Source organism: Telmatherina bonti (genome assembly GCF_933228915.1).
Source record: "Telmatherina bonti genome assembly, chromosome: 10".
Classification (NCBI taxonomy): Eukaryota; Metazoa; Chordata; class Actinopteri; order Atheriniformes; family Telmatherinidae; genus Telmatherina; species Telmatherina bonti.
The window spans coordinates 17043275-17062620 of NC_136628.1; the positions used below are offsets into that span (position 1 = coordinate 17043275).

The window sequence follows — 19346 nt, forward strand, 5'->3', positions numbered from 1 at the left end:
TTATGCTCCAGCGGTTACGCCAATTTCACAGCCATCTTCAAGAATTAAACAGGTCCATGCTGTTCGCATTTAGATTTTTTCACGGCCAAATTTTTCTTATGCTATTATAGGAACCAACCATTGTACGTCCTTCCCAATTTCCTTCATATAGTGAAGAAATATGCATTTTCAGAAAATCACCATATTTTCATTGGAATTTGTTTAAAGGAGGGGGGGCGGCACCTCTGGTCAACACTCTTATCTTTCAGGCTCAATCACCTGACAGTATGCCGTGCGCACACACTCACTCAGATTCATACACACCGAGCTCCCTGGACCACACAGTCACACACATCCCGCAACACTATCATACTTCACCATCATCTGTGATGTGTTGCAATAGTATCTGCTGCCGAACGAGTTGCAGGTGCTGCCAACGGCGGTTACCTTGGCAACACCACAACAAGAGACATTAAATAGTCTGCCAAGCTGCTTCTTGTTAAAAACAGGATTTTAACAGTAAAAATAACATTAGTAATTGGTCTTGTATTATTTCCTTTGTAAGTGACCATCGTATAAGTTGGATAATGCCCTCCGAGGTGTCCATAATCAGAAATGAATGGACTTCGTGGAGGCAACCGTCTGACGCCTGCGCGTCGTACACATGTTGTTTAATCAGAAAACAAAAACAATACACTGCTGTCAAGTTCCTCCAAACATGTTGTCCACCACTGTCCAGACAGTGGTTTAACCTCGCAGCAGGGTTGACTTAGTTTTTCAGTTTGCTAAAAACTGGTCCTCAGTTCAAAGGCTTTACCTCTGTTGGGATCCCTTTTCATTCATTCATTATCCAAACCGCTTAGTCTGATTAAGGGTTGCAGGGGAGCTGGAGCCTATCCCAGTAGTCTTTGGGCGAGAGGCAGGGTACACACTGGACATGTCGTCAGTCCATCCCAGAGCTCACACTCACTCCTAGGGACAATTTAGATTAACCAATTAATCTAATATGCATGTCTTTGGACGGTGGGGGGAAGTCGGAGGGCCCAGAGAGAACCCATGCATACACATGGAGAACAAGCAAACTCCACACAGAAAGGCCACATATAAAATAACCTTCCTTCACCCCCTAACATTCACTTCCTCTCTTACTCCCTAATCCAGCCATAAATGATTCACTTTTCCATCTTACAGCTGTTTCTCAGCTCAGTTTCTTCTTTTCCACACTACAGCTGTTTTACTTTCTTCCTATTGCCTTTTTCTGTTTTCCCATACTACTCCTGCCCCCGCTCACCGGTCAGCGCTCAGTTCATTCTAGTTGGAACGTTTGTCATTGTTGGCTTCCTTTTGTTCCCAGGCTTTATTTAGTCATTGTTCATCACTTTGTTGGCCTCTGACCACCATTCAGCCAGTTTCTGATGAGCAAAGTACTATTACAAGGCTAAGCAAAACCACCACAAACAAAGACAGCACATCACTGACTTTGCTGTCTCTCTCCGAATTACAGGTTTTCTTAAAGAAAATGTCATTCTATTGGGCTTTTCCATCTCTTTCTCCATACAAAACAAAACTCTTTCCATGTGATTCCTCTTTGGTATGGGTGTTTTGAACACTATCAGGAATGAAGATGCAAGTGGGATGATGTGAGAATATTGTTTTTGTCACGCAAGATAAACTTGATGAGATGAATGAGAGAATCAAAAAGTATCTTGGGCGATTTACCAAATGCTTTTACAGCACGTACAAACTGACATTCGCCCCCTCAGTCACAACACTGTCACTTTCAGATGTGATGAGAGCCATCTGCAGAGACAGACAAAGGGAATGTTTCCAGCGTTTATGTGCATGTGTTGGGTCTGCTTTGTCAACACTCAATGCTGTGTCATGTGCTGGCCCATGTTTGCTTTTTTAAGTGGTTCAAAATGCGGGACAGAGAGTGGCCCTTTAGGTTTTCTCTCTGGCTCTATCTCTCTCTCCCTCCCTGCAGCGCTATCCCAACTTGAAGGTGTTTATGATGTGCAGAGCTGCTGATGAGAAACACACGTTTTCACAACATTTCACAACTGTTGCAAAAACAAATGATGCTGAGAGATCACTGGCAGAGACATTTCAATGAAACCTTTGTCATTTTAGTCAAATTTGTGGATTTACTGTTTATAAATAACAATCAGCAGTGTATTACAGCTATCATGTGCTACATCAGCACACAAGTTTTAAACCAGGACAATATTCTTAACCAGTGATAAACAAAAAGCTATAATTTAGAATTAGTGTCCCCCGTGTCTTCGTGCTTTGCTCTTCAGAGTTTACATGCTTGTGTTACAACCTGGCTCAAAAGGCCGCTAAAAAAGGAGGCAGGCACAAGGTGGTTTAGAACAAATATAAAGTTTATTAAAGAAACATAAGAAAAAAAAGAAAAAAGCAAAACAAAACAGAACCAAACCAAAAAAAAGTGCCACACCTGCACAAAGCCAAGGTGATCTCCCAGCCCAAGCCTGGGTGATCACACTGAGCTCATGCTTGGTAGGGTTCTTAAACAGTGGCAGAGCACACCTTGCGCAGCTGTGGCTCATGCCACTGATGACGGCACCTGCAAACACTCAACAGAAGGTCAAAGTGGTAAAATGGTGGTCGGGCTGTCGCGCTTGTTAAAAACAAAATCTAAAGCTATATTGGCTGGTGTTGGGCCTCTGTAGGGGATATAACTGAGGTGTTAGGCATCGCGTCTGTGTGTCAGCCTGTAGTTTATCTAGCTGCAGGAGTATCTATATAGGCCGTGGCAGTTAGTGTTTGATCGAATTTCAACTTCCGGACGATGATGCAAGACACTTTCGTGAAATTGAACTTTACTTATTCTAGCAACTGGATGGATTGCCATGCAATTACTCACAGACACTGACATTAAAATTAATCATAAAAACATTAGCAACCATTTAATATTACCTTTACTGCTTTAATCAAATGAAATTAGTATTTTATTATTTAACATGCTCAAAATTCCAACAGTCCTCACCCATTGTTTTAACCTGTTAGATAACAAATTCAGCTTCCCGATACAGTATGATGACAAACAATTGTCAGCACTAAATGCAGTGTTAGCATGCTGACTAGGTATGCAGCTCAAATCACAGCTGTACGTAACAATGGCCTCACCAGGGCAGTAGCCTGTGTAAACTGCACAATATACTAGTAAATTGACATAAAAAGATTTATCTTAAATTGACTTCTGATTTAGCTTGAGAATGTGTGCTTGCATGTCTGTTTTCTCAATGTTTCCTGTGAAAAGATGTAAATGTTAGGGCTGAGACTTTTTCTTTTGCTCATCATTTTCCTTTCCTTTTCAATTAGGAAAGAAGACAAGTAATAAAATCAATAAAAATGGCAAAACATTCATAATGGATTATTTTTTATTTATTTGAAAAAAGAAAATTGTTAAAAAAAAAAATCGATTTTAAAATTGTGAGGCAAAAAATCCTGATATTTGATTTTTCGATTCGATTTTCCCTAATCAGTAAATGTTAATGTAAAGAGACACAGCTTTGCTGTTGTTTTGTGCACCTTGGCAACATTTTGGCTGCTGCTTTTCTTGATGACAGATTTATTGCCCAGGCTGCCAGTTTAGCCCTTTGAGTGGTGATGAGATGAAATACAACTCTAAGCCATTTTCCCTCTCATTGCCCCCATCTCTCTTCCAACCTCTGACACTTTCTCTCACTCCTTGAAGTGACCTTGTTTTTGTTGCATCCAGTTCAAACTTATTTAGAGGTTTTGCATCTGATTGTTCTTTTATAACCAAACTTAAAGTCCATTTTTCATTAATGCCTTGTTAAAATGGAAATTTTCATACTTTTTTTAATCCCTCTGAAATAAGCAGTAACTAAGAAGCTGAGCTGTATTCCAGTGTCATTATTAATCCACTTTTAACCTCTAAACATTAACCCACTTTACACAGCCCAGTGGGACTATATGACAGGGTATTAAAGGTTATGGATTTTACTGCATTTACTATATGGATATTACTGCACAGCTGTGAGCTTTTCCCCCACTTTTTTCCAGCTGTGTTGGTGGAATGTATTACAGGAAATGAATGGCTCTGAAATGTTAGTGCGTAACATGATCTGCTTAATCACCAAGATGCTCAACTATGGACAAGGGTAAAGCAGTGAGCCAATATAAGTGTGTCAATGAGCACTCATGCAGTTAGCTTCCCGTAATGCTGACAGGGCATAATGGACAGACGAAAGGCGCCCTTTGACCCCTTGCTTCCCTTTAACCTTAACTCACCATGGCAACGAGGGAAAGGAGCTATCGCCATTTCCCAGCTTGTTCACTTTTGCACTTTCCTTGCTTTTGTGGTTTATTGTTGCCATGACATCATTTCCTCTTCATTAAAGGTTAAACTGACCTTGTGTGCTGTCCTACAGGAAAACCTGCCCATGCACGGAGGTTTCTACTCGACATTTGATGACGTGGACTGACAAAGGCCATTTTCTTTTCTTTTAAAACATGAGATGTTGCTGTTTTTATTGCTGAGTTTGGAAAGACACTTGGCAGATGTAATACCAAAACCAAGTACCTTTCTGTTATCGGTTACATTCTCTTTGCCCTGTGCATTCACACTTTGGAGCCCTGATCTTTAGGTGATTATACATATTTACACACATGCCTCAACATAAACTTAACAATTTAAACTCACCATTACTCTAACTTCATTCCAAGTGTTCGCACAAACTACAATGAGTAATGTTATTGGAGCCTGACTTTCTCCCCGAACGGGAGACGAGGCCTGACAGTGTTACCGTGTCAACAGATTTATATTCCCACAACATAAGTAAAACAAGTGTTTCAAAGTCTTAAAACTTGCCATGTAAGAAAGCAAGCATACTTGGCAAAGGGAAATTTAGTTGGCTGTCAGATATGAGAGAATTTGGCAGAAGTGTTACCATATTAACATTTTGTCCCCCTTCAGTTTTAGTCCCTGTTTAAGTGAAGAATTGGACATTTCTCTGAAATAGTCAATGCCAAACACAAAAAATATGTTTTTACAAGGTTGTTTGAAAACCTGATTTGACATCGTAATGATAAGGAATTTTAACAGTGAGTGTTTATTGAGCTTATGAACTGTAGGACAAAGTGTAGTCCATGTGTCTACTGAATTATAATTTATATTTCTTGAATGTCAAAACAAACTTTAAAATCAAATATCTGTTCAGGCTATTCTCCCAGTGCACTGAGTTGGCAGTGTGGGCCACATGAGGTAAACAGAATCAGAACACAAATGATTAAGTGAAATTTGCTGTTCTTTAAGAGTATGCTGTACACTGTGCTGTGAGATTTACAGTACTTAACAACATAATTGAGTCTGTGGATTCCAGTCTTTGCCCTGCTGCTTGGTCATGTAAAGAATAAGATGAGGAGAGTGAAATCTGTCTTTGTCTTTACGATGAATAGTGCGTGTGTGCACTTGTCCCACACTGTGAATAGGGTTACTATTCACATGCGACTGGAACAAAGCTACCGCAGGGTTCAAGCTACTGCTGGATATCCTGTTGATATTACACAGGCCCATTCTTTTGAGTGTGTATGTGTGTGTTGGAGTGAACACACATAGACACTGTTGTGCTGCTGCATGGTTGTGGTTAATTACAGATGCCTTTTGTATAGCTTGCAGAGCTACGTGTGATTGTTTTCTTCTTTTTTTTTTTCAATAAGAAGGCACATTCCAGTTGTGGACTGGTCACTGTTTGTCAAATGTCATTGTTCAACTTTGTACTGAACATGTGACAGGCCTAGTTAGCGTTGACATAATTCTTTTTTAACTAGATTGGCAAGACATCTTTAAAACAACGTCTGTTTTACTGTTCTGTAGCTTATATTTGACAAATCATCAATCATTCTGTGTCAGAGACCTTCAGTTTATTAAACCACACATTCAGAACAAGGAAACAAAGCTTTATTTTTTTCTTCTCCTCGTGTTCTAAGGGCACTTTCACACTGCCATGGACTCTGGTGTGTACTAAAGAAGTAAACTCTGGTCCATATAAAAACTGAGGGTCTTGATTTGTTTACGAGTGTATGTTGGTAAATTTTCCTTGCAATGTGAAAGCAAATATGGGCCATCCAGTGAATAAAACAGTGATATAGGACATGTTGTAGTGTAACATGTTGGAGAAATCACTGGCTCTCCTGCTGCTCATACTAGAGACATTCTGTTAAAAAATATATAAAGTGGGAAAGTTGAAACTGAAACCCAAAAACTGAATGAATATTATGTTGCTCCATTGTTTACTTTCAGTGAAAAAGTCATATTCAGTCCTGACCAATCAATGAGACAGATTTTCTTCTTCTGTCTTGTTGGTCGGGAGTTGTTTTGGGGTATATCTCCCCCTTATGAACAGTTCTTGTAATTGCATGATGTTGCCCTTGCAGTTTGGTAACCGTATAAAAGCAACCAAACCAAACAATCCCCCGCCTTAATAAACAGAGTCTCCCAGACTGTCCAGGTGTGAATGCATCCAAATAAAACAAGTCATAGAATAACCCTCAAACTCAGAATATTGTCACTGTTCTTAAAAATAAATGCTAAAATTGATGTCGTAGTACTTGGTGCGGGAGTTATTTGGATTGTTTTTGTGTTCTGGTTTGCTTTAAAAAAAAAATGGTAAGAACTGTGCAAACCGCTGAATTCTCTAGATATTCATACTGTCCGTCATATCCCAAAAAGGTACTATGGCAACAGTACATGGTACTTTTTATTTGTGTGTAAATTAGTTGGTTCATGAGCAGAGAAGGAAGTGAAACACAAGTATGGCAGGAATCTGGTATTGGAAGTGTGAGAGAAGAGGGGAAGGGGACAGTAAGGCCAGTGTCAGTAAGGTCAACTATTTTTGGTTCTGTTTGGTATCCTTCCTGCATGGACAGAGACACACAAAATAACACTATAACACATCTCAGTGACAGAGGGGTATAAATTATGCATGCTTCTATTTCAGACACCCACCCTGCAATGTCTTATTTTTGTTTTAACGGCATATCTGATGTGACATAGTCAACATATTTCCCATTTGTTTGTTGATTATCATATGAACAAAAGACACACACATCACTGCAAATGATGGAATGCTGCAGAGGCAACAGAACAAGTCATTCCATTCTTTGTTTTTTGTTTTTTTAATTTATTTTTAATGTTTATTTAAACCCTATAATGGGCATTTGCCCCTTTAAAAATTATATGCCTCACAGCAATAGTGGCTGTAATACCCCGACAGGCGCATCTTTTTTCCTCTGCCCGATTTTTCTGTCATTAACATTTTTATAACCAGTGGTAGATTTGATTCTGCCACGTATGAACTCCCAGAATCCCACACAGTGCCCAAAGACACAAATCCATCCTGAACAGTGTAAATATAAATCTGATAAAGAAGAGGTGGGTTCATCATACACACACATCTGTCTTTCTGTCTGTTAGTCAACCAGTCACTTATTTAAATATTTACTTACTGAATATGATATTTAAATACCATACATATTTTGATGACCTTCCTGCCTTAGTTTTTGGCCTCTATGTTGTTAAGTTGACAGCAACAAAAGGCCAAGTAGCCTTGCCCCTAAAATGATGAAATTCCAGGCCTGCTCCCAACACTTAATCAGTAAAAAAGAAAAAGAAAAAAAAAGTGTGTGCGGGGGGGTGAAATTGTGTCATTCTCTTATCTAATATCTAAAACTGAACTTTCACTGGATGGTGTTGGATGATTTATGACTTAAAAACACAAACAATTGTAAATGTTGTAACCTACATGTCAGTTTGATGTGTAACCCTTTGACAACACACCTAATCCTGTCTCATTTGATGTATACTGGCTTTTGTTCATGATTGCAACTGGGCAACAATCTTTTTTATTAGAACTTATAGAATATTACAGAGATATTTATTATTTAAAGATATTTGTTATTTAAATATCTCAGAGTCTTGTTCACGAGTAAGGGAAGTATGGAGCATGAGATCGACAGACGGATCGGTGCGGTGTCTGCAGTAATGCGGACTCTGCGCTGGTCTGTCGTGGTGAAGAAGGTTTACCAGATTTACCAGTCGATCTACATATCGTACCCTCACCTATGGTCATGAGCTGTGGGTCGTGACCGAAAGAACGAGATCTTGTATGCAGGCGGCTGAAATGAGTCTCCTCCGCAGGGTGGCCGGGCTCTCCTCGGTCATCTGGGAGGGGCTCAAAATAGAGCCGCTGCTCCTCCGCATCGAGAGGAGCCAGTTGAGGTGGCTCGGGCATCTGGTCAGGATGCCTCCTGGGCGCCTCCCTGGTGAGGTGTTCCGGGCACGTCCCTTTGGGAGGAGACCCCGGGGAAGACCCAGGACACGCTGGAGGGATTATATCTCTCGGCTGGCCTGGGAACGCCTTGGGATCCCCCCTGCAGAGTTGGCAAATGTGGCTGGAGAGAGGAAAGTCTGGGCTTCCCTGCTTAGGCTGCTGCCCCCGCGACCCGACCCCGGATAAGCGGCAGAAGATGGATGGATGGATGGAATATTGCATTTTAGTAGATACCATAAATGGTATGGTATCTACATTATCTATTAGGGGTGGGGAAATCAATTAGAAAAATCGAAAATCGGGATTTTTTTGCTTCACAATTTTAAAATAGATTTTTTTTGTTAAAAAAAAATCGATTTTTTTTTTCAAATAAATAAATAAAAATAATCCAGTATAAATTTTTTTTATTGTATTTATTGATCTTTTTACTTGTCTTCTGGGGCGTTAAAGCAGCAGAACGATGATCTATCTACTGTGTCGTTCTTTTCCTAATTGAAATCAAGAAGTATTACGAGCAAAAAAATAAGTTTTATACATTTATTTTGTTTATAATTTACAAAAATCAGCAATAAATCGAATCGGCACCCAAAAAAAAATCGGAATTGAATCACAGCCCTATTATCTATGGTATCATTACTGCTTGTTCCATTTGTAATGGAATGACAGCTTCTCTGGGTATTCTGCTCGTTCTATGTCATTTGTATTAGCAAGATACTCTGAAATCATATCGGTTTATTATGTGGTTTTGATTTGAAATCATAGTTTAGGTGAGCTGATAGTTGTGATTTGTTGCCTATGTGCATGTGGGTGTGCTCACAGATGTAAAATATGTGTAAACATTTGTTTCCAAATGTGTCAGTTCTGCCAAAATCTATCCATACAATATCTATATGGAGTGCTATTAAATATCCCACATATACTACATCTCACTGTTTGCCAAAATATACAGTAAGACATTCTTCAAAGTCAAGTGAGCTGAACACAGCCATATATATATATATATCTATATATATATATATTTTTTTTTTATCATAGTTCTAAGTTCGCCAAACCTTTTTCCTGTTGCTGGGAGGATCTAGTCATATTTCATTGTCATCCAGGGAGCACATACGCATAAAGAAAAAACATTTCATTAGCAACACTGTCAAGTAACGGAGAAGGGAAAAATGGACCATGATGTCATGACAACTGGTTACAACTATGATTGGGCTCAAAACCTCAATGACATAAACCACATCTTCTAGACTTTGCCCTGTTAAAATGAAAGAAATTGGAAAAGACTCCTGGAAGAGTTCCTGGATGTTGGTCTAAAATAGAACGCTTTGCGACACAAATCTAAAAACACAGTGTAAGATATTTAACTTATTTAACTATTTCAGATGTGGGGTAGGGGTACAGCACTGTGTTTGCAGAGATTTAAAAATATTATTCAGCTGTAGAAGTAGGAATATTTGCAGGTATCTTACATCTGTTCAGTCAGAGGCTTCTTCAGCTCTTCTGAAATATGTATCTTCATTGTGAGCCATTCCAGCTTAGTGTAAGTAACTTCTTACTCAGATTTTCTGTTTCAGAAAGGGACAGACTGTATGACAGAATGTATTTATGAAATTCTCGTACTAATTTATACTGTTGTGAGATGTCTTGCTCCCCAAAACAGCAACTGCCACCATGGGAAGAATGTCAAGTTAATTTTATATCATTTCATTTTCTATATACAGCACAAGATCACAACAAAAGTAATTACTTTCCAAATTTGTAACTAAACATAAAGGCTGTGCATTTATCCTCTCAGTATATCACACATAAAAAGATGTCTCGTTTTAGTAACGAGTGTTTTGAGTGACTCATCTTGTTAGTGTACAAACTATATGTTATGTACAAAGTCATACTTTCAGTACAGTAGGCTCTATAAACTTTAAGCTTTTGATGAGAACAAAAAAATCCTTCTGCTTTCTTACTCTTTGGTCTGTGGTTAGTTTTGATGTTTATGAGGACAGCGCACACATTATGGCTGGAGCCAGAGAGTAGAAAAGAAATGACAAACGTGTTCCTCCTGTTAAGTGCTGAAAGGAACTGTCGGCAACAGGATGGAGAAAAGGTAACATTCAGAAGATTTGGAGGGGAGGGCCAAAAATAAGAAAGAAGAGAAGTAAGAGTGAGGGTGTGTGGAGAGAGAGTTTTGTGTTGCTCAGTGGACACACAGCGTGACTTCACTGCTGCCAGGGCTGGCTTTGATTTTCTCAGAGGCCACCCGTGCTGGAAACAGTGCCCTTCTGCATTGTTTTAACAGAACAAATAAAAGATAAGCAATAAATGTCTGACAGAAAACACGTATAAAATGCTGTTGCTGTGCAAGAGATGTTGGCATTGCAGCTTCCTTTGGCAATATGGGATGCTTAAAAAACTGTGACTTTCATCCTGATAGTATTTGATCATTTAAATGTTGCATTTCTCCTCTAAAAAAAAAAAAAAAACTAAGTAATTATTGATATTACCCATGGTGAGTTGTTAGCATTGTCACAAATACATCAGGGTGATTTTTATTAAAATAAATGCAGAGAAGTAACTATTTTCTTCTTTATACACCTGCCTTTAATGATAAATTTATTATTAAGCACTGTTCATGGAAGGTTACTGTTACGAAATTCTTTATAGTGTTGATTGATCATTGAAGCGTTCATCTGTATTGATTTTCTATACCCATTTATTCCAACCAAGGTCTGCAGGAGGGCTGGAACCTATCCCAGCTGCTGTCCTGTGAGATGCAAGGTACACCCTGAATAGGTCACTATGTCATCACAGAGACAATACAAGAGAAAAACAACCACGCATGCCCTCACTTCCTCCGAGGCAGGGTATAGAAACACCTCTAATCCAATAGGGGTGGGAAAATCGAATTGAAAAATCCAAAATCAGGATTTTTTTACTTTACAATTTTAAAAGACTTTTTTGTTAAAAAATTTATTTTTTCCCCAACTAAAAAATAATCCATTATAATTTTTTTTTTTCATTTTTATTGATTTCTTAACTTGTCTTCTTGGGCATTACAGCATCAGAATTATGGTCTGGCTACTGTGTTGTTTTTTCCTAATTGAAATGAAGAAAAATGACGGGCAAAAAAAATAAAAAAGTTTTATACATTTATTTTGATTTTAATCTACAAGAATCAGCAATATCAAAGAATTGTGAGAATCGCAATTTAAATCAAATCGGCACCCAAAAAATTGGAATCGAATTGGGACAAAAGCATATCATCACAGCCCTATAATCCAACATGCGTGTTTTTGGACTGCGGTAGGAAGCCCATAGAGAAGCTATGGGTGCATGGGGGGAACATGCAAGCTCCTCACAGAAGGGCTTGCTCCAGGAACTTTCTTGCTGAGAAGCAACAGTGCTAACACAGCCTTCTATATAGAAACATCTGGTTTACAACTTCAGTGCCACTTTTAAGATCTTTGCCTTTATTCACACAGAAGTTAAATTTTTTTTCCATGCGGTTTACAAAAGACTGGATATTTTCATTGGCTTTCAGCACAATTAAAGCTCATTTATGCAGAAGGTGATAAAACTAATGACTTAATGTAATCACTGTGTCCTAACCTACCTAGATTTTAAGGGAGGATAATAAGAAAGGGATACAACCCTGTATATAATTGCGCTATAAAACCTCAGTTTATCCAATACAGTTGGAGTGTGTTCTCCTTTTGGTTGTGCTTTTGTTATTTTGATGAGAAAGAGCCACTCTGAATCACCGCTCACTGGCATCCTTACAATGCTCTCTGACTCAGTGACAAGGAAGTGATGTATGTTTGTGAGTGCCAGCAGCATGTGTGTTTTTCTGGCAGCACATGCAGGAGCAGCAGGGCCTGGGTTTAATTTCTCTAACTGGCAAACTGTTCAGATCCTCTTTGGAGGAACTGTGGTATTTACATGAACATGGCCAATTACCCTCTGTCTGTCTTCTTGCTCTACTCTCACTGTCCTTTCCCTGACTCCTATCTGTCTTTCTTTGAGACTCTTGATCTGTCCCCTCACTTCTGTCAATCTCTTTGGATCCTTGATTGGTTTTCTTTGAAATTTATATCTATTTTTCAGAAAAAATACTACTTGAATCCAAACTGTACAGGGGTTTATATCTTTGGGGTAGATTATGTCCTCCTGCCTCTTAAAAAGTGGGACTGCCCTCTGGGTTTGACCACATCATGCTGTTATTCTTTGCAAGTATTTCTCTGTCCTTTGACCATGGAAGATGATGAAAAGATAATATCCCCAAAGAGTTGTTATATTATGATCATTATTATGAACTTACTTAAACTCTGATTAATTTTGTCAGGATAGCATGCAAGAATCTGGCTGATGTGATTTGCCTCACCACATGTGGTTCCACAGAAATGTAGGAGTATTTTGTCTTCTTTTATGCGTCCCTCTTTATCGTTTCCCTCTTTGACTCTGATCCTGTACATGCCTGACCTCAGCTAGCCCAGCAACATCAAATGTTGCAGAAAATGCAACCCTCCGTGAGTTTCAATGTAAAGAAAGCCAAAGTTGTTGAGTGTGTCTGTCTCCCAGGAGCTTTTAGCGCCTCATGTATTATTTGAAAGGCATCCAAATGTCCAAGCCTTCACTGTCTCACTCCACTAATGTGACTTAAGTATAATGGAACTTTTTTTTCCTTCTTTTTTTTTTTTGGACTTTTCAGCACAGACACACATATGTGGATACACAAGAGCTGTCAGCTGCCATCAATAACGCCACAGGGGATCCACTCTCTCTTTAGCCTTTCACTTTTTCTTAGTAAATGCATAAGGAAGTGTAAGCTGGACAGAGAGTGTATATTGTATATGGGTCTTTTACACTTTTTGAGATCAGGTAGCCAAACTTTAAAGCAAGTATGCAGTGCTTTCTGCAAGTCCTTATAGCTGGAAGTAGAATCATTATAAGTTCTTGGATAATTATAAAAGGAAGAAAGCCATTTCTTCATCGCTTTTTCTCGTAAGGAAAAATAAAAACATAAATAAGCCTAACAGCTTTTGTCTCATCCCTTCGTTCTCTTAGGTCTGTCAACAGCCAAGAGGAAGTTTGCAGACTCTCTCAATGATTTCAAATTCCAGTGTATTGGGGATGCTGAGACGGACGATGAGATATGCATAGGTGAGTGTGCTGATATGAAATCCTTTGTACCCGAATAGAACATCTTTAAATAGACTCCAGACAATACTGTCATTTGAAGCTGCGCACATAAAGCAGTATATTCAGCATTTATTTTAAGACCAGCTTGTTTTTCAGTTGTGCTAATTATGTTTCTGTTCTGAATGTCTTCATCTTTTTTCTTTTACATCAATGTCATGCAATTCACTGACTTTTTTTTCCCCATCAAAGAGATACAAAGCTGAGTAACATTTTAATCTTCGACTGCAGTGAGTTAGTTGGTTAGTTTCATGAAACGTGCTGTTTTGTTATATCTTCTGCTAAATGTTAATTTTGTCTTCATTTATAACATATAATTTACTTTCTGGTTTAAAATATTTCTTAAGATTATTTTTATCATAATAAATATAATTTTGAGACTACAACAATCCAACGCAGGGCCTCTACAGAAATTTTAAGCATGTCATGTTTAAAAATGGTCAGTCTACAATTTCATTTTGTACTGATGTTCAAAGCAGATTAGCTTGAAATGGGAAGTGTTTACAAATCTAGTCTCAGTTCTTTGTTATGTCTCAAAAACTAGATTAGAGCAGTTTCTTTACAGTAGTAAACAGGCTAGCCCTCCAGGCTAACATTAGCAAGCTGCAGATGGCAATTATTAATATTTCCTGTCAAAATCTCAGCTCCCCTTCTTATTGAAGAATAAAAAGCATTGTATTGACAGCGTCCCATCTGGCCCATGTAACATCACGCTTGCTCATGACGGGGAATTGAATAGAAGAGAAGATTTGATGCAGTCTGTTGGTTTCCTCTGCCAGGCAGCTTTTAATAAGAACTGACATTATACAAATATTGTTATAATAAAGTCCTTTGATAGACTGGTGACCAGTCCAGGGTGTACCATGTCTCTTGCCTGTTAGTTGCTGGGATGGGCTTTAGCTTCCTCGTAGCCTTAAATTGGATAAAGGGGTATGGAGATGAATGAACAAATATTATAATGAATTGGACTAATATTGATTACACTTATTGTAATTTAACAGATTGCAATTAGATTGCCTTAAACTGATATGCATTTGCACTAAAATGCATGAAAGTGGTGAGATCATTCAAAGTAATTACACATATTCCAAACTAGTTTCCATATCGTAACAACCACACAATTTACAAAACTAAACATTCATGCACACATATTTAATTTGTCAAAACACTGATCCTGGTGAAGCAGGGCTTCTTGAGTTTGACATGTCTGAATTTGAGAAGTCAATCTTGCATTTGATGGCAGAAGTTGGTACTCATTTAGGATGTAAAATGTCAGATGAGATCTGATATGCAAGTCTGAGCATGCTTTTAATTATGAGCAGTCTCAAAAGAATTTTCCAAAGTAGCACCGAGTGTTTGGATCACCATTATCTACAAATCTTGTTGTGTTAGCATTTTAGAGTTTGAAAAAAAAAAATCTGTTCAGTTTCTTAGGTATGTGATGTAGCGCAATCAGTTTAAAGCTTTTGTAGCTTCAGCCACGCATTAAATCAATTTAAGTTACCACTTCTCCCAAAATGTTCTCTGTTGCCCTTTACCTTCACTTGCCTGAAGTCTTTTTAGAATACTAAAACAATGAATCTCTTTTTCTCATGGCATCAGGAGCATCTGTTGTGCAAATCACAAGATCAAGAGTTCAGTTTGCAGTTAAGGCTTCTGTTCAGTCAAAAGTACAAAGTACAATAAAACCATGGTTGGCATATCATGCATTTCCTTATATTTGTAACAGCGATCTCTTCTGAAAGAAACATTGTGTTTTTCTGCCTCATTTTTGTTCTTTACTCAGACAGTAATCTGATTCTGAAGAACTCACTGATGACAAAGCTGTGTTATGAACTTAACACAGACCAAAACCTTACACATTGGTGTAAAAAAACATGCAATAAAGGGTTAATATTGGTCAAAATATAACCATTGATTTCATGTAGTCATCTGGACTGTTTCTTTCCAAACATCCTGCTGTGTGAGAGGGTGTGCAGCAGCCGCCGCACCCTCTAGTGTTGCTGTCTGTCCACTATTAACTGTTCTGACCCACCCACCACTCTTGTTTAACTGTCCCCAGCTATCTTTCCTGAACAGCTTGAAGCTCAACTGGGCTGCGCCGTTCCACTGTTTGTTTTAAGGCAATTCATAGTCCCGTCAAAACGGATGTTCTCTTTGGTACATTTATTAACTACCATCAGTTGTTGTGATTGTTTTGATACATCGATTTAACTGTTCTTTTCTGGTTTACAGTCAGATCAGCTTTGTTTGACTTTAAAAAAATCATATATCTTAATGTTGGAGGATAATAAAGTTAAAGTTGATATAAAATGTATGTAAGTGCCACTGTATATAAATTTTACACAATAAATAAATATACTGCATGTGTTCATTAACTGTCAAAAGAACAAAATGGTGTGTGTGTGTGTGTATGTATGTGTGTGTGTGTGTGTGTGTGCCTGAAGTGTTGGACAGACAGAGCCAACTGAAGTGGAAACTATGACCCAAACAACACAGCTTGGCTTTACTTGCCAGCAAACAGAAACAAGCTCTGAGCTATGCTCCCAGTGAAAGCACCGTAGAACCAGATCGTAGCTTTGCTCCCAGTTGATTACTCTGCTGTGTAATGAGTTTGGAGAAATTTGTATGAGATCCAGGAAAGAAGCGAAGCGCCTTCATCCTTACCATGTCAAGCCAGCTTTATTCTGTTGGCCTGTACGTGTGTGTCTCTTATTGGGATCATTTAAAACAAGTTTGTTTTTCTTTTCTTCATCTGCTTTCCTCCTCTTTTCCACCAACATGACTCTCTTCAGCCAAATCACTTCAGGAGTTTGCAGCCGTTTTACAAAATCTTGAGGATGAAAGAACACGGATGGTGAGTGGCTTAAAAGACTGTTTTGAATAAAATGCTTGAGGTTACTAATTAAAGTTCCTGGGATTGTTGGCTTATTCATAAACCAGGTTTTGTATCTGTAAGGAGCAAAGTTTTAAAACGTACATGTAGATTTCATGACTTTGACCTTGTTGTATCTCTTTGCCGATAATGAATGTTAAAACACTTAATCAAAATTCAGAGTGTGTTTGTGTGTGTGTTTCCTTTGTAGATTGAAAATGCCAATGATGTGCTGATTATGCCTTTGGAGCGGTTCAGGAAAGAGCAGATCAGTGCAGCCAAGGTAAGAAGAACAGCAGCGTCCAACACAGGACTGATGACAGAAATGATTTTTGACTTACACGTGCTCCAGATGAGTATTGATTCATGTTTTCTGGCAGTGAAACATTAACCAATAAAGACCATTAGTGTCCATGCAGCTGTTGTAAGGGCTTGGCCACATGAAATGGACAGTCGAACATAAGGTTTACATGTGATTTGTACAATATTATTTTTTCCATGTCATGAAAGTTAGCCATATACTTTATACCTTATGTATTGCATTGTAACATGCCTTTTAGAAATTTGGTGTGAATTTGGGGAAAAGAAAGGAACAGAACTACTTTGTTATTCAGGATAAAAAAAAAGTCAAGAACCTGAAGTTAAAATACAATCCTCAGATACTGCAAATCAGTTCAGTTTTTACATTTGTTTTCATTATAAATCCTTTTATCATAAACCGCTTAATATTTCCACCAGGATAAGTGACTGAAAAATAAGATCCTGAATTATATAACAGAGCACAATTAATGACAGAACAACAGAGGGCATATGACACTTTTATGGTCTATTTTGTAAAGTTAATTGTCAATGTGAAATAAGAAAGTCTATTTGAAGCATGCTATGAACTATAGCTTTGGAGTTAATGCATAAATAACCCATTAACTCCATGTCAGACTCTGCTTCTCCCTCCTCCTCCACATTTGGTAGCAGTGAAGGTCTGAACATCAATAAATGACCTAAATAGGAGATTAAAGGAATGCATTATACTGCCATAAATCACTTATCCCTGCATCCTGTCCGGGGGTGTCCCGTAGGCCAGTATGGCCCCCTCTTATTGACAATAGAGAGGCACACGAGGAGGAAAGCTGCTTCGTCAACAGAAGGATTTTGTTTTTTTCTTCTCAGACTTTCATTTTTATACTTTTGCGTATCTCAAACAGATTTAAAAACATTGTAAATGCTTGTAATCTCTCAGTGCTCAGTATAGTACTTTATAATTATAAGTAATCTCTTTACATTAGCCATCAGCACAGATGCAGAACCACAGGGATTTCCCTGACACATTCATTATTAAATATGTTATTGGCAAACGATTTACAAATCCATCCCCATGTTGCAGGTCATTGTCTGATCTCGGCACAGCGATCAGATTAAGAAGTGAATGCATAATCAGCGCAGTTAGGTCACTGTGAGCGATGTGCTAATCCTAGTTTAGCCCTCAAAGAACTGATAAAATCTTCCCTTGGCACAGTTTCACCTTGTTCTAAAGCTCCAGAGCTGGCAAATCTGTAGCATGGGAGGTGTTTCTACAGAATTACAGCTGAGGGATAAATAATATGATTTAAATGTGCTGGGTAGTCTGCTTAAAAGTCAATGCAAGTAAAAAACCAAATCCAGACTAATCTTAATCAAAGAAGATTTTCCTTAATAAAATTATGGCGGAAGTAGTTGTTAGAGGTGACATTGCACAGCCAGTGTTGGCTAATTCTGCATGGCTTGTAAACACATGCTAGAGAAAGTAATGTGGGTAACATAATGCCCGATGATTGTATAAAAAAAACCCCCAAAAAAAACCATTGTAAACAAAATGGAATAATTTCTGCCTAAACGCATTGAAAAGCCATTTTTAAATGTTATTTTTGTCTCAGCTGCTATGTGATCAGAGGTTCCATAAACTTACTACTGCTATGAAGGATGTAGTCATGATGGAGCAGGGTTTATTTATTGTAAATCAGAAGTACCAATGAGGTAAATGTTTACCAGGAGTGAGGAGTATTTTTTGGCTTTCTAAGTGATTTCTGTGGGAGTGCTTGTGCGCACAGCAGTGCGGTGCTCAGCAGAGTTAAACGGTAGTCAGCCCGGTGGCATGGTCTGATCCTGCATCAAAAACATTTCAATGCTTTGAAAAGGAAAAGGGTAATAAATGCTCAGCGACAGTATCATACTGAGATGACGTTGCCACCTGCTGGCTGATAAAAGAAATACTTTTTTTTAACTCGATTTTAGGGAAAAAATAGAACTTAATGATAGACTGATTAAAAGCTTGAGAAAAGGTGCTATGCCATCTTTTAATTCAGTTTCAGGTGTAAAGAACTGGATCATGAAACTGTAATGGTGAACTCAGCAGCAGTCATTTCAGACATGATCTCCAGAGAGTATAAGAAAAATTAAAGAGGCAGACTTTAAACAGATGCCTTGTTGTTTAGAGGAGCATTCATCATTTCTAATGTCTTCTGCAGCTGCTGTGTATTCCTCCTCTGGCTCAGAGGACTGGACATGCTGCTGAAAGTTGCTTGGCAACAAATACCACAGCATTACATTACTTATCCCAGCATTAGGGAAGTTAAGATAAAGATGAAATGTTATCAGTAAGTAGAGGGTTGGCTGACTGGTTCTCAGACTTAAAGCTATTTGACTTAGTTTGGAAATACTGAAACAGCAAAAGAAAAAAAAGCTTCTGGATTCTGATTTTTAGGACGTTAGTAGTTTTCCCTGTACTTTGCAGTTAAAAGGTTTAATAAATTTATGTGTCAGTCAATACTAAATTAAATGAAGTAAATATAGTCATAATGAATTAGCATATATCCTGGGCATACATGTCATTTTAATGGGTAAAGCAAAGGAATGGAAATACTTGACTCTATTAGCAATAATAATAAAAAAAAATATTCACAACACTGGTATGAAACAGTCATTTTATCAGACAGTCACTTCTTTCAGCT

General features: G+C 38.2%; 1 protein-coding gene across 1 annotated transcript in view; it reads left to right on the forward strand.

Moving 5' to 3' along the window:
- The window catches only part of LOC306761606 (rho GTPase-activating protein 26-like), a 92790-nt gene that overhangs the window by 30850 nt on the left and 42594 nt on the right, over positions 1–19346 (forward strand). Inside the window, exons 2-4 of the mRNA XM_079247855.1 lie at positions 13356–13451; positions 16283–16344; positions 16574–16645. Of these exons, the coding sequence (XP_079103981.1) occupies positions 13356–13451; positions 16283–16344; positions 16574–16645 (230 nt within the window). The remainder of the gene's footprint in view (positions 1–13355; positions 13452–16282; positions 16345–16573; positions 16646–19346) is intronic.